At 44.6% G+C, this 14,278-nt stretch overlaps 1 protein-coding gene across 1 annotated transcript; it reads right to left on the bottom strand.

Annotated features, from left to right (window-relative positions):
• Nucleotides 1–649: 649 nt before the first annotated feature.
• Nucleotides 650–2,012, bottom strand: LOC115075640 (kinesin-like protein KIF11). Its single transcript, XM_029576214.1, has 2 exons — nt 1,827–2,012; nt 650–1,751 (listed from the first exon to the last, which is right to left on the bottom strand). Exons 1-2 carry the CDS (start codon nt 1,898–1,900, stop codon nt 650–652), a joined length of 1,176 nt encoding a protein of 391 aa, XP_029432074.1. The 5' UTR covers nt 1,901–2,012.
• Nucleotides 2,013–14,278: the final 12,266 nt, after the last annotated feature.

Below are 14,278 nucleotides of genomic sequence, written 5' to 3' on the forward strand. Positions count from 1 at the left end.
GAAACAAAAAGCCTGTTCTAATGCTCTAAAATGTCAAACTACTTCTAAGCATACCAAATTGCTATGATGTGGCAAATCTGCATATATATAGTAAACACACATATATGTTAGTATAAAATAAGTAAACAGAGGAAGCATTTTTAAAGGATAATGCAAGAGGCTTAAGGAATCACAGCTTTTCCATATGCCTGTTACTTCCCATAAAAATACCCAAATGTAGTTGTCCCAAAAAGCTATGGTTCCAGATTTGTCACCATGTATGTACACATCAGCTTATACGTGTTTCAGCTGTGTCATTTTGTCAATATATGCAGTCCCACAAAAAGTTTTTACATTTATTTATGTTGTGCCTGGTCAGCCACTTCAAAGCAGATTACATTCAGGTACTGTAGGCATTTTGCTGTCCCCTGAGGGTTTACTATCTAAGATTGTACTGGAGGCAATGCTATGTTTGTCTACTCCCACCCTCCCCAAGAAATCTGCTTGCAAGAAGTGCAGGGCAGGGTAATTAAGGAAATCTGAACACCTCCCACACTGCTTCCTTTCCAGTGCCTGCACCATGAATGTTGAAAAATGCAGTGCCGGCATTGTAGGGGATAAGCGAGTCAAAAGAAGGTGTTCACATGTGTGATAGAATTGATGTGTTTTTCTACTGCACAGAATTGGAGAAAATATGTACACAAGAGACTACACAGGATACCGTGATAAGAGCTCTTTTGGTAAGCTTCTGGTTAACCTCAGGCTTATTCATTATATTCTTTGCTCTATGAGCATACTCCAGGGTACTGAGAGTTTCCTCCATGTTTATAGATGCAGGAGAAACAGTGGCAATTATCGAAGTTTTTGTGCGACCTCCCAGAGAGTCCTGCAGGATCCGGGTGAGTTTGGACTCCCTGTAGGGAATGTGGGGGGCTCTTTCTACAAGTGCTGTGATAACTCTTCCCAAAGTCAGTAGAGACTGATTGATATTTCCAGCCTCACGGGCTCTTTTATCAACTGCTCCAGAACGACCAATGTTCTCACTTCCTGCTAGATCGACCAGGTTCAGTTTCCCAATCTTAACAAGTTCCTCTCCATCAAGTGTAGTCTCTTTCATGTGGATGGTAACAGAAAACACAGAATGGGAGCGACTGGAGTATGCATTCATTAGTGTGGATGCAGTTGTTCTCTTTGCTGCACCCCTCTCTAGAATATGATAAACTTCATCCTTGTTGTGAACTGTTATCTCTTCCAATCCTTTGATAATTACACCCCTCTTATTACGAGGGTCTTCAAACATCTGGAGTCTTTCATTGACATCAGGAGAGGGACTCAGAAGGTCAAATAACTCCTCATTGTAGATTTCCAGCAAAGAAACTTTAACTGAAAACTCTGTTCCATTCTCTGAAAGCTTTTCAAATATTTGATGCAATGTACGAGGAATTATGCCAGCCAAAGGATCTTCTTCCCAGGTAAACTCTGCATCAGGTGACCTCTCTCCCTCCATTGTGAAGGTCTTGCCAGTACCAGTCTGACCATAGGCAAACACTGTACAATTGTATCCCATAATAACTTCATCCAAAATAGGGCACACAACACTTCTGTATACGTCTATTTGTTTTGCTTGAGGGCCGAAGACCATATCGAACGTATAGGTCTTCTTTCCCAGTTTTTCATTAATTCCTGCAATACGAACAGCAACTTCTTTCCTAGCAGGTTCACATTCCAATACAGAGTGGGAATTCACCTTGCGCTCTGCCATATTGAAAGGCCTGTATAATTGTTCCTTTGCCAGAGCTGATGTTTTCTTCCAGCTGTATACTCTCACACTTTGCCATCACTAAAATCTGCATCTGACAACCACTTGAATATTTTTACCTTTCTCCTCCTTCTTAGCACTCATCAAGTTTTGGGTAGCCATTGTCACTGTGACCTAATCTGTAGCTTGTGCGTTATATCCCCGTTCCTTTAGTTTATCTTTCAATAAAAATAAAACTCCAGACCATGCGTACGTTAACAAACCATCCACCTTTACTATTATGTATAGCCTACCAGTTATGTGCTTACTTATTGTTTTTGCACTATTATGTGGAGACTAGTGTGTTCCTCTGAATTACAAAGCAGTCAGAATTACAAGGTAATGGTCTGACATAGCCGGCAGATTAATACAGGGAGCAGGAAAGGAATTTAGGGAATTGACCTCCTGGAAAAAAATACCGGGCCCGGTGGAATACAGGGAAGGGAAATCCCTGGGTATACAGCCTAAGGTAAATAGGCTGGGGCAGTCTAGACAGACCAAAATCAGGGAGACAAATTCTCTGGGAAAGTCTAGAACTGGAATACAGGGAGATGAGTTTCCTGGGAATTCTGATATTCCCAGCCTCCTCCTTACTTCCACTATTGTGAGAAGCCATATCCACCTATCTCCACTCCTCTGAAACCATACTTGATTTCAAAGAAATGTTAGAAGATCCAACAGTGGAACTGCTAGAACTTCCCTCCCTTAATATACTTGGATGTATTCTGACTGGCACCATTAGTGAATCTACTTTACAATTGATCCTCATGTTTTTTTACTGCCCAGCAAAACTATGCATCACTTTAGGAGACAAGTTGCTGAGTCCTTTCCTTTATTGTCAGCTCCAGACAAAGCACCCTGAGCTTTGCATTCTATTGCATGTCATTTTCTGAGCAGATACAGCTATAAGGAATTGGAAATTAGCCCCAGACTGCTTGTTTGCCTCAGGGCCAGCTAACGTCATTTTGAATACCAGATCTGGAGGGACAGGAAGGACTGGGGAACACTCCTGCCCCATTTCGACTTAGGAGACAGCAAGGATGCGATAAAAGACAAGCGGGTGGGGGCGGGGTGGAAGGTGACCTACAAGACGACTTGAAGGATACATTTTTAAATATTGGGAGCACTGTTGTTTATTTTTCATTGAAAAATTGAAAGAAGACAAAAAAAAATCAGATTTCAGTGATTTTTTTTGTTTGTTTTCTAATTACCCCAAACAAATTGAGCCTTTTTACATTTGTTTGGTTTGATTTCATTAGAAAAAACATTGTGCATCCATCATAGAATTTCATCCCAATGAATCTAGCAGGTAACCTGCTTAGTTAGCCAGCTAGGTCCATTTGAAAATCTATCTCTGAGTCCTTACTTGTGACAGGTCCACTGTTACAGTTGTCTTCATCGCAACATAAAGTGAATTCATCATAGGAAAAGTTACCGCCGTTGAAACAGATTTGAGTTCTACAGAGAAATGGGTCGTATTTTCCACACTCTTTCTTAATTGACATACGCTCATTATTTCCTATGGAAACGAGAAAATATTTGTAAGAGGTCATACTTTGCAAAGTTCACAAGATTGATGATACACTTGTATGGCGCCCCTTGTTCTGCCACGAGATCCCTGCTTAAAACCTTTGAGGTAAAATGTAAGACCCGTGTGTGAGTGCACATGTGCGGCATTTGCCAGTGTGTGCACATGGACATGGCGATTTTATAACCTACACACAAGTTATGATATCGGCTATACGCGCATACATGTGCACATGATTTTATATTGATGTACGCATCTGCGAGCGTATGGCGACGCGAGCCCGTAAGTGGGGGAATTTTAGTAGCTACGCACAAGTTATGATATCGGCTATACGCGCATACATGTGCACATGATTTTATATTGATGTACGCATCTGCGAGCGTATGGCGACGCGAGCCCGCAAGTGGGGGGAATTTTAGTAGCTACGCACATCGAAGCAATTACCTGTTTCACCAGTTTGTTCCCACTTTGCCTTAGTAAGGGAGAGGACTAGCTGAACCCCCTAGGTAATTTGCCTCCCTTTTAACCTATTAGCCCCCAAGCCCTAAAACCTTACTGACTAGCCTAGTTTTTGTTTGTTACACAACTTACATGCCGTCCCCAGCAGAAGTCATGTGGTTCTGGACACCGGCACGCGGTGGTGTGCGTAAATACCCGCAACCTTCATGGAGCAGTTCTGACCCACTCATGCTCCTCCCAGACCACACTAAGGCCCCACCCTTTTTGGTGGAAAAAAATATATGCGCATAACGGGAGATAGGCATGTACCTGCGCGGGTTTCCAAATCCATGCGGTGTGCAGCGGGCTGAGTCACGTGCCTATCACCCAGCTTAGGACACGTAGGGCTTTTAAAATGAACCAGTTTACATCTCTGAGCCTTCCATCCCTCTCTGCCCCTCCTAACCTGGAGGATTTGGATAGGATGCCTCATCCTATTGAGTACAGCCAGTTTAGGAATCTTTGCAATCATTTACTGCAGAGCAGAGAGGATGCAGTTTTTCCATTCCCTGAAGAGCCCTCCCAGCCTGGTTGTGAATTTTATTTTTGAAGAGGTTCCTCTCTCTTTGCATGCCCTGCCAGAGGGTCATCCTTTATTTAGTTGCAATGACACAGACTTTTGCCAGATTCCCCCTTGGGAAGTCTCGTAAAGGGGCTGCAGACCTGTGAGCCCACTCTAGTGACAGTACCTGCAGCATGAGATTTTTTATGGCCAAAATGTCTCCTGTTTTTCAAGAAGGGACGGCTTTGGAGACCTTGCACACTTTGGAGCAGGATCCTCCCAACACAAAGGACAAGAGCTGAGGACCTGTGAGCATTAATCTACTCCCTAGCGGGGTAAGCACCAGTGATGGTGAAGCAGCAGTCACCGAGAGATTTCTCAGAGAACAAGTATTCAGATATTGTTTTGTGGGGAGGTTCTGCACAGGGCTCCAGGGCTGGGATAGCCTGGTTCTCACTTCCTAAAGGCTTTTCCTGCAAGAGAAGTCACCAGTACCAACATCAGGAAAGGAGGATCAAGATTCTGGAGTTTCCCACTCGGATCTCCACCTTATGGGACCAGGACAGGTTGGGTGATGGTGAATAAACTGGACTCAGGTAAGACTTTTCATATTTGAGAGGACCTCGCCAATAGGATTCCCATTTGGCACACTGGGAAACTTTGTGCATTTTAAAATCACCATGGGAAGCTTTACGCAGATACCAGAGATAAAGGACACCTACCCAGAAGAGAAAAAACACCTTTGTACATCAGTCAGCTGTAAATTCATCTTTACTAAAAAATGGACTTTAATTATTACTGAATCCTTAAACATTTAATACACAGTACCTAGTTTGTCTCAGCATCTCATACCCTGGGGTGCAGCAGCTAAACCACACAAAGAGAAAGACACCGTCGCCTGGGCAATAAGCGAGAGCTTCCCCACAAAAAGGATGTACCCTTGGGACAGAGAGTCAGCATGGGAAGATTGCCAGCCGGATGCACGACCTGAAGAGTAAAGATAAGTTTGTGTGCCCTTGGGACTTAAATCCCGCCAGCATGAGTGACACAAGCTTGTGTATAATTGGAAAAAAAGAGGTTAATATTTCATTTTTGAGAACATTTAATTGAATATATAAGTTGCATATGGGGGATTATTGAACAACACAAATAACAAAAGGTATCACCACAAATTATTAATCAAAGGCTTTCACCGTCAGTATGTATTGATGTACTGTAAAATATTTATAGAACAACGGGATCGCATCAGCAAGCTTCTTGACAACGCACTTGGTGCAACCAAGCCGTCCGGTCTTATCTATCACTTGCGACCCGTTTGTTCAATCTGTTTTGTTATGTCCACCTTCCGGCGGTATCGAGCAAAGCTGTAGATTTATTATTCGCTCTTATAGCCCCCTATAACGTGTTCTTTTTTTGATACTTTAGTGAATCTGTAATTAAGACCTGTGACCCGACAGCGGCCGTGTTTCGCAGCCATATCGCTGCTTCATCAGGAGTCATCAATATATATCATAGACTATAAGAAAAATCAAAACAAAAGATGTTGGTAAATAGTAATAGCATTGCAAATAGTACTTAACTTGAGTTGGTGCTGCCACCTACTTTATCGAGAACCAAGTCTCCTTCAGTATTGACTTACAGAACGCCGGGCTAGAGACCGCTTCAAACTCGTATACAGACTTAAATAGCCCGCTCTTTTCTGCGGGCGTGATGACGTCAACGGACGTCTATTATCTCCATGGTAATTCTAGACGCCAAGTCAGCCATCTTAGTATTAAGCTCTGTGTCATTTCGTCAATTTATTAAAAAATGTTCAATTCCAACATATTATTAAGACCTGAAGGTTGTACAGTGTTCAAACTATGTATCCAACTATGTATTCTGCTTTCAGTAAAAGCTTATCAAAGTCACCTCCTCGCCAAGATCGGGAAAATTGTTCCAACACGCAAACTTTCATCTCATCAAATGTATGTTGAAATTGTAAGAAATGTGTCACTAGTGGGGCCGTCTCTCGTCTCGTATTAATACAAGATTTATGTTCAATCAATCGTGTCATTAAAGATCGTTTGGTCTTGCCCACATACCATAGGTTGCAGGAGCACTGAATGATATAAGTAACCCCAGTTGATTGACAATCAGTATTGCTTTTTAAGAAAATGTTTTTTTGTAATCTCTCAAAACGTAGAACTGACGTGGAGATCATAACATGACATACTGTGCAGGACCCACATCTTGTGTGTGAACCAGTATGGCACGTTGGTGGATGAAGTGATGAATCAGAATGTACAAGCTGATCTTTTAAGTTGGTGCCACGGGTAAAGGTAAATCTAGGACCCTTTTGAAACTCAGCATGTAACTGCAGAATATGCCAATTATCATGAATGATCTTTTTTACTTTTTTAACCATCGATGAATGAGGTAAAACACAGGTCAGAATATCATCTGTTTCTTCACTGCGTGGCAAAAAAAGCCACTCTCGATGTGCATATCTAGCTCTCTTGTATGCACGCTTAATACATTGCGTCGGGTATCCTCTTTCTTGAAACCGCGACCAGAGCTGTGTTGCTTGATGATAAAATTCAGTCGTTGTTGTACAAAGGCGCCTAATCCTAAAAAACTGACTAACCGGCAAGTTTTCTTTTAGTGTTCTTGGATGGGCACTGGTAAAATGGAGCAGGGTATTACTCGCTACTGGGTTTCTGTACAATGTAGTCATAAAACCTGATGAAGTTTTAGTAATATGGATGTCTAAAAAATCAATTTCTGTGGTTTGAATATTCGCTGTGAAATTTAAATGTGTGTTGCAATTATTCAACCATCCAATGAACATTTGAAAATCCTCTAGAGTGCCTCCCCAAAACACAAGAATGTCGTCTATATATCGCTTCCAGACTAGAATCTGTTGTATATAAGGATTATTAGAATATATCCACTCATCTTCAAACCAGCCCATGAATAAATTAGCAATGTCGGGGGCCATCGTTGCCCCCATTGCAGTACCACAAATCTGCTGAAAGAAATGTCCCTCCCAAGCAAAAACATTTTTTGTCAATGCTAATCGTGTGAGGGCACGTAAAAAAAATGGATGGAATTCTGTGTGGTCTTGGTCTTTTTTCAAAAAATGTGTAAGCTATCCTGCTGCCATCTTCTTGTGGAATATTTGTATATAGGGCTTCCACATCCAATGTAACCAGAAAAATTTTTGTTGATGTGTCAATATGGTAATCTTCAAGAAATTGTATCAGTTGCTGTGAATCCCTGACGTATGATCTGAGTTCTTGAACGTGTGGAGATAGAAAAAAGTCTACAAATTTAGATAGAGGTTTAAGTCTGTATACTAGTTTGAAGCGGTCTCTAGCCCGGCGTTCTGTAAGTCAATACTGAAGGAGACTTGGTTCCCGATAAAGTAGGTGGCAGCACCAACTCAAGTTAAGTACTATTTGCAATGCTATTACTATTTAACTGTTTTAATGTATTTAAGCCGTAATTAATATATTTAAAGCCGTAATTAATGTATTTAAAGCCGTAATTAAGCCATGTTTATCTATTTAATGTATAAAGCCCTGGCCAATCAAGCCCCGGGCAAGTTGCCGTTATTTGTAAACCGGAGTGATTTGTATCTCATACAGGAATTTCGGTATAGAAAAATTATAAATAAATAATAAATAAATATTTACCAACATTTTTTGTTTTCATTTTTCTTATAGTCTATGATATATATTGATGACGCCTGATGAAGCAGCGATACGGCTGCGAAACACGGCCGCTGTCCGGTCACAGGTCTTAATTACAGATTCACTAAAGTATCAAAAAAAGAACACGTTATAGAGGGCTATAAAAGCGAATAATAAATCTACAGCTTTGCTCGATACCGCCGGAAGGTGGACAAAACAAAACAGATTGAACAAACGGGTCGCAAGTGATAGATAAGACCGGACGGCTTGGTTGCACCGAGCGCGTCGTCAAGAGGCTTGCTGATGCGATCCCGTTGTTCTATAAATATTTTACAGTACATCAGTACATATTGACGGTGAAAGCCTTTGATTAATAATTTGTGGCGATACCTTTTGTTATTTGTGGGATTGAACCTATAGGTTCGCAGCACTGCTCTTTGTGGTTTTTCACGGATTATTGAACAAAACAGGGATCTAGAACCTAACCAGAAATGGAACAGCCTTCACCTGAAAGCCATGGCACTCACCCACTGTGTTATTTTCCAACCTTGTGATACACATTTCGCCCTCGTTGCAGGACACAGAGATAGATAAGCATTCAACTCCAGTAGTATTCAAGCACTTATGGCAATTCAGAGAGAGTCCTGAGAAAAAGGAGAAAACATGTTATATACACACTGCCAAAGTCCAGTCATCTTTCTTCTCATCTCCTCCCTATATCACACCTGCACCCTTCTTTCTTCAGCACCTCACCCTTTCTTCCCTTATCCTACAATACAATCTTAGACAAAAAACAGTTCTTCAAATTCCACAGGAAAGAAAAGAATTTAGCACAGGATCCCAGGGTCTTCCTTAAAGGACTTTATATCTTCAGCCTCAACAGGAAAAGGTTCCAGAATCCCCTTTTCTAGCTCTCAGTTACTCACTAGTGACAGGCTTGTAAATCGTAACTCTCCAGTTTCTAGATTAGATTCCTCCTTCATCCTCACTTTACCACTCATAAAGCAGAGCTCCCTCTCCTGCAGATCCAGTGTTCCCTAGGGTAGAGCCCAGTCCCTTGATTGCTTCCCCCCTAGTGGCTGAGTCACCATTTAGAGTGGGAGCCTACTCACCATCCCTTTAGAGGTTGGACCCTCTGGTCACTTCTAAGTGACCACTTCTCCTCCTGAACCTCCCATCTCTGGAATGATCTCAATGATTAGGCAGAATGACGCCGAGCTGGCTTAATACATATTTCCTCCCAAGATCTACATCTTTATTCCTTTACCTCTCCACCCATTACACTAAGCTCTAAAATAGATCAAGTCTCTTCCTCATTCGTCTAAGTTCCCTCCTACAGTTCTTCATCCTTGGTTCCTAATCCTTCTCTCTCTTTCCAGTTCTTCTATTCTCACCTTCATCCCTACCTTGCTCACTGCTATGGACTTCTTTCTTCCCTCACTTATTCACATTCATTTATATATTCTGAAAAAAATAATGCATATTCAATATTAAAATTTAACACAAGGATGAGGATCAGTGCAGCAGAGCAGAGTGGAATAAATGAACAGAATCAATTTTCATACCCTACAGAGGGATCTGTGTCAAGGCCACACAATGTGAAATTTGAACCAATGGATTATTAATAGGGATAAGGCACATTTATTCAATTCACTATCTACAATGATTTTAGCACTACATAGAGAAGGAGATGGAGGATCATGTGCTAAGTGAATCAGAAGAGGAAGAAGAACATTTACACTGAGCACAGAATAAAAATTAATTCGATTGGTCCAACAGTGAGATTATGGGGCTGATTCAGTAAAGCTTTGGAAATCCATGTGTAAAATATTTTATGTGCTTTATTATGCAAGTATGAAAATTGTTTTTTGTGTCGCTGTAAAGGAGGAGCCTCATTACCTTTCTTTCTCCTGTGCGGCACTTGGCTGGACGCCTGGTCCACCTTAGGTCCCATGGAGGGGTAGGGCCCTGCTGAGCAGGTTAAGAGGCAGAGCCCAGCTGGGGACAGGAGGCCCCCCCCCCCCCACGTCTCCAGAAGGAGGAGCTCCTGACCCTCTCTGGGAAGTTTTGTATTGTAAGAGCACTGTAAAGGCAGGCAGTGATTGCTGATAGGATAATAAAGTGAAATTGTATTGGAAAAGTCTGGAGTCAGTGTGGTTCCTGTTCCAGCCCACAAGATGTTGTTCATTCATCCTCTCATGTAGCATCAGGTCAGGGATTTTCTCAATGCAAGGCCAGAGAAGATGTTTGGAGTCAAAGCAATGCTCTAATGTGCACCAAAGCACTGAAATAAAGCCTTTCTGGCTCGAAGAAGAGCACAGAAGGAAAAAAAAAAAGCGAAACTGCTTTTAAAGCAGAGGGTGGTCTGTGGGGCCTTACGGGAAGCAGGTTTAGGATTTTCAGCAGACACAAAAGGCAAGCTCCATCTGAATTTTAATACTCAGTGAAGTTAGTGCTGGAGAAGAAGGGATTTACTTAAACTGTGTTTTGAAGAAAAAGCACTGTATGCTGTGGAGGGAAGTGAAACTGCCTGTGTGTGCAGAGGCTGTAGCCTCCAGCAGTAAAATGGCTCTGAACTAGGGTGGCCAACTTTTGCATGGACCATAATTGGACATCCCACTATATTTCGTACTTTTGGAGGGAAGGTGGTCACAGACTACTGTCAATTGTTGATCCACTCATTACTTGGCTTTGAAGCACCCCTTCAATATACTTTGTTTTATAAAAGGTTATTTCAACTCTCCTCATAAACACATCAGCCCAGCCTCTCTCATGCAGTTTTGCTCTCTACCTCAACTAAAGCCTTTCTAATACACACCCACCTCCATGCTTCCCCATAAACACACAACTTCCTTTCTCATACTCACACACACACATACTCCCAAACACACAACTTCCTCTCTCATACTCAAATGCACACCTCCAAACACACAGCCTCCTCTCTTATACACACGTGGTTCACTGTCTCTCCTCTCTCAAACACAGATGCACAGTCCCAAACACACAGCCTCCTATATTATACACACATGGTTCACTGTCCCTCCTCTCTCAAACACAGATGCACAGTCCCAAACACACAGTCTCCTGTCTTATACTCACCCACAAACCCTCCCAAACACACAACCTCCTCTCTCATACTCACATGCACACCTCCAAACGCACAGCCTCCTCTCTCATATACACATGCACACCTCCAAACACACAGCCTCCTCTCTTATTCACACGTGGTTCACTGTCCCTCCTTTCTCAAACACAGATGCACAGTCCCAAACACACAGTCTCCTGTCTTATACTCACCCACAAACCCTCCGAAACACACAACCTCCTCTCTCATACTCACATGCATACCTCCAAACACACAGCGTCCTCTCATATACACACGTGGTCCCTCCTCTCTCATGCACACCTCCAAATGCACAGCCTCCTCTCTCATACACACATGCACACCTCCAAACGCACAGCCTCCTCGCTCATACACACATGCACACCTCCAAACACACAGCCTCCTCTCTTATACACTTGTGGTTCGCTGTCCCTTCTCTCTCAAACACAGATGCACAGTCCCAAACACACAGCCTCCTGTCTCAGATAGAGATGGTACACTGTCTCTTTCTTTAAAACCTTCCCAGCTTTTCATATATCTCCCTTGTGCCACCTGTCTCTCAATATCCTGTCCTTCTCCTCTGTGCACTCCTCTCTTGTGTGGCCCTCCTGTCTTTAGTCCCTTCCCTCCCCGTGCTCTTATCTTTTTCTCCCTCTTTCTTCCCTCCTCCCCAGTGCCTTCCTCTTCCTCTTTCTCCTTTCTTCTTGTGACCCCCTTTCTCCTTTGTGTCTCTTCCTTCTCTTCCCTTCCTCATCTGTCTCTTCCTTCCTTTCCCCATCTGTCTCTCCCATTGTGCCTCTCACCTTCCCTGTGACCTTCCTTACTATCCACCTATGTGTCTCTTTCATCCCTATGTGGCCATCTTCCTTTCCCTCTGCTTTTCTCTGTGCCCCCTCTGTCTTTCCCCTTTCCCCATCCTGTGACTCTGACTGTCTCTTTCTCCATCTTCCCCTCCTCTGTGACTGTATCCCTGGCTGGCTCACTGCAGCCCCTCTCTCAAGTCTTGGCCCAGACTCAGTGAGGGAGGGGAGGGACCCAGAGGGCATTGCGGCAGAGATCTGTGGAGCCACTGGGAACTGAGAGACCTGCCGGACCCTCCTCCTCTACCCACCCCATCCAATCACAACCCAGGAACGGAGGCAAAAGCAGTCAGGAACCAGCTCAGCTCTGGGTTCTGTCTTCCCCTGTAATCAGGAAGTTGTGGGAAAGAGGAGCCTCTTACAAAAACCGCATTTTCAGTGTCTATCAGTACTTCTGATCGGACACTGTACAGCATATCTGAAAACCTGGCTGTCTGGTCCAAAACTGGGCAGTGGGCAACCCTACTCTGAACTAAACCTAGGATTCTTGTAAATATGCAAGCCCTGGTTCAGAGCCTCCTAGAAGGGCAGAAGCAGCTGCGAGAAAGTGTCCTGAAGTACCAGAGTCTCTGGACCAACACCTGGGAAAAAGCAGAAGCAGGCAGGGCATGGATAATTGCCAGTCTGGCTAAACTAAAACCAGGGCTGGACTCAGAACAGCTGGAAACAGAGAAAGTGTCTCAGCTACACAAATCAGCTGTGACTCTGCTCTACCTGAAAAGGGACACTGCTCTAGAGGAAGCCGGCACCGCCATCCTGCTCGTCGTCCTCGTCTCCGGTCGGCCCTCCCCACGCGGTCGGCGTCGGCCCATCGGGGCCAGGGGAGGTGGACCGTGACTAGCCTCTCGCGAGGCTTCGAGGCAGGCAATTTCAATTAAAGGAAAAAAAAAAAAAAAAGTGCCCTTTAAACTCGGACGGCTGCAGCAGAACAAAGCGAAAGGAAAAAAGGAAGGGAACCGGTAAGCCCTCCCCGGTAGCCCCGACGCCTCCCCAGAGCCCTTTAAAGGGCTGAAAAGACTCCAGGTGTCGCGTGCCTAAGGAGCGCGACAAAGGCCCCTTTGTGCGCCCCTTCATGCGCACCAGCACATAGCCCATAGAACTAGAAACCCCCCTCGCTAACTCAATCCGTTTTTCCCTCTCCTCAATTTAAGCCCCCCCACCTCAGTTCTCCTCAAACATCCTTTCAGCCACACCAGCATCCAGCATTCTTCCAGCTTCTCCAGCATTCATTCAGCTACGCCAGAAATCGTCAAGCAGCTCCAGCATCCAGCTCCCACTCAGCAACTTCAGCATACAGCATCAATCCAACCACTCCAGCATCCAGCATTCATTCAGCTACTCCTGCAATCGTCAAGCCACTCCAACATCCAGCATTTATTCAACCACCCCAGCATACAGCATTCATCCAGCCTCTACTACATCCAGAAGTCATCCAACGACCATCTCCACCAGCAATCAATTCAGCATCCAACGTCATCCTGCTCCCTGCATTCTCACATCACTCAGTTATTCTAACAGCTATATTTCCCTCCTCAATCCTAACCGTCATCAACTTTCATCCAAAAAGACAACATGCTACAAACCTTCCCCATACCGATTATACCTCGCTCATGTTGGATTCGTGGACCCTTGGGCCGATCGGAGCCAGAAGAGGAGCTGCTGTAGATGTTTGTAGCAGCGACCCCGACCGGGAGGCGGAGCTGACAGACTAGTGGGTGGTCGAAGGTGGAATCCTGGGAGCTCTATGCGACCAAGAGCTCTGGCGAGGAAAGCGGTGATGAAGGCGCTGGCACTGTGCTGAGAGAACCTTCGCCCTGGAAGCCGATCCTCCCCCGAGAGGAGCTCGTAGGAGTCCGGCCGCTGGGACTTAGGAGATTCACCCTGGAAGCCGGAGTCCCCCCAGGAGGAGCCCGTAGGAACCCGGCCGCTGGGACTTAGGAGGGCCCACGGGGGCCTGGTCCGCTGCAGTCCAAGGTTGAGTGCCGAAGGGTCTTTGCTCGCCAATCCGGAGTCAGGAACCGATGGATCACCGTCAGCCAGTCCGAGGTCAGAAGCCAGAGAATCCACGTAAGCCGGTCCGGGGTCAGAAGCCAGAGAATCCACGTAAGCCGGTCCGGGGTCAGAAGCCAGAGAATCCATGTAAGCCGGTCCGGGGTCAGAAGCCAGAGGGTCAACGGAAGCCGGTCCGAGGTCAGAAGCCAGAAGAAATCCAATTACCAGTCCGGGGTCAGAAGCCAAGAAGAAACGTATGCCAATCCGAGTCAGGAACCAAGTGGAAGCCGAGACAGCAGGAACGCAGCAACTGGAGACAGGAGCAAGCCTGGGAACCTCGTTGC

Source organism: Rhinatrema bivittatum, chromosome 14 (assembly GCF_901001135.1).
Source record: "Rhinatrema bivittatum chromosome 14, aRhiBiv1.1, whole genome shotgun sequence".
In the NCBI taxonomy this organism is placed as follows: domain Eukaryota; kingdom Metazoa; phylum Chordata; class Amphibia; order Gymnophiona; family Rhinatrematidae; genus Rhinatrema; species Rhinatrema bivittatum.

Bases quoted from the DNA above. Each gene is read 5' to 3' on its own strand.
- LOC115075640 (XM_029576214.1), bottom strand. From the start codon at position 1,900: ATGGCTACCCAAAACTTGATGAGTGCTAAGAAGGAGGAGAAAGGTAAA. The intron at 1,752-1,826 runs ATTTTAGTGATG...ACAATTATACAG, and splicing joins CAAGTGGTTGTCAGATGCAG to GCCTTTCAATATGGCAGAGC.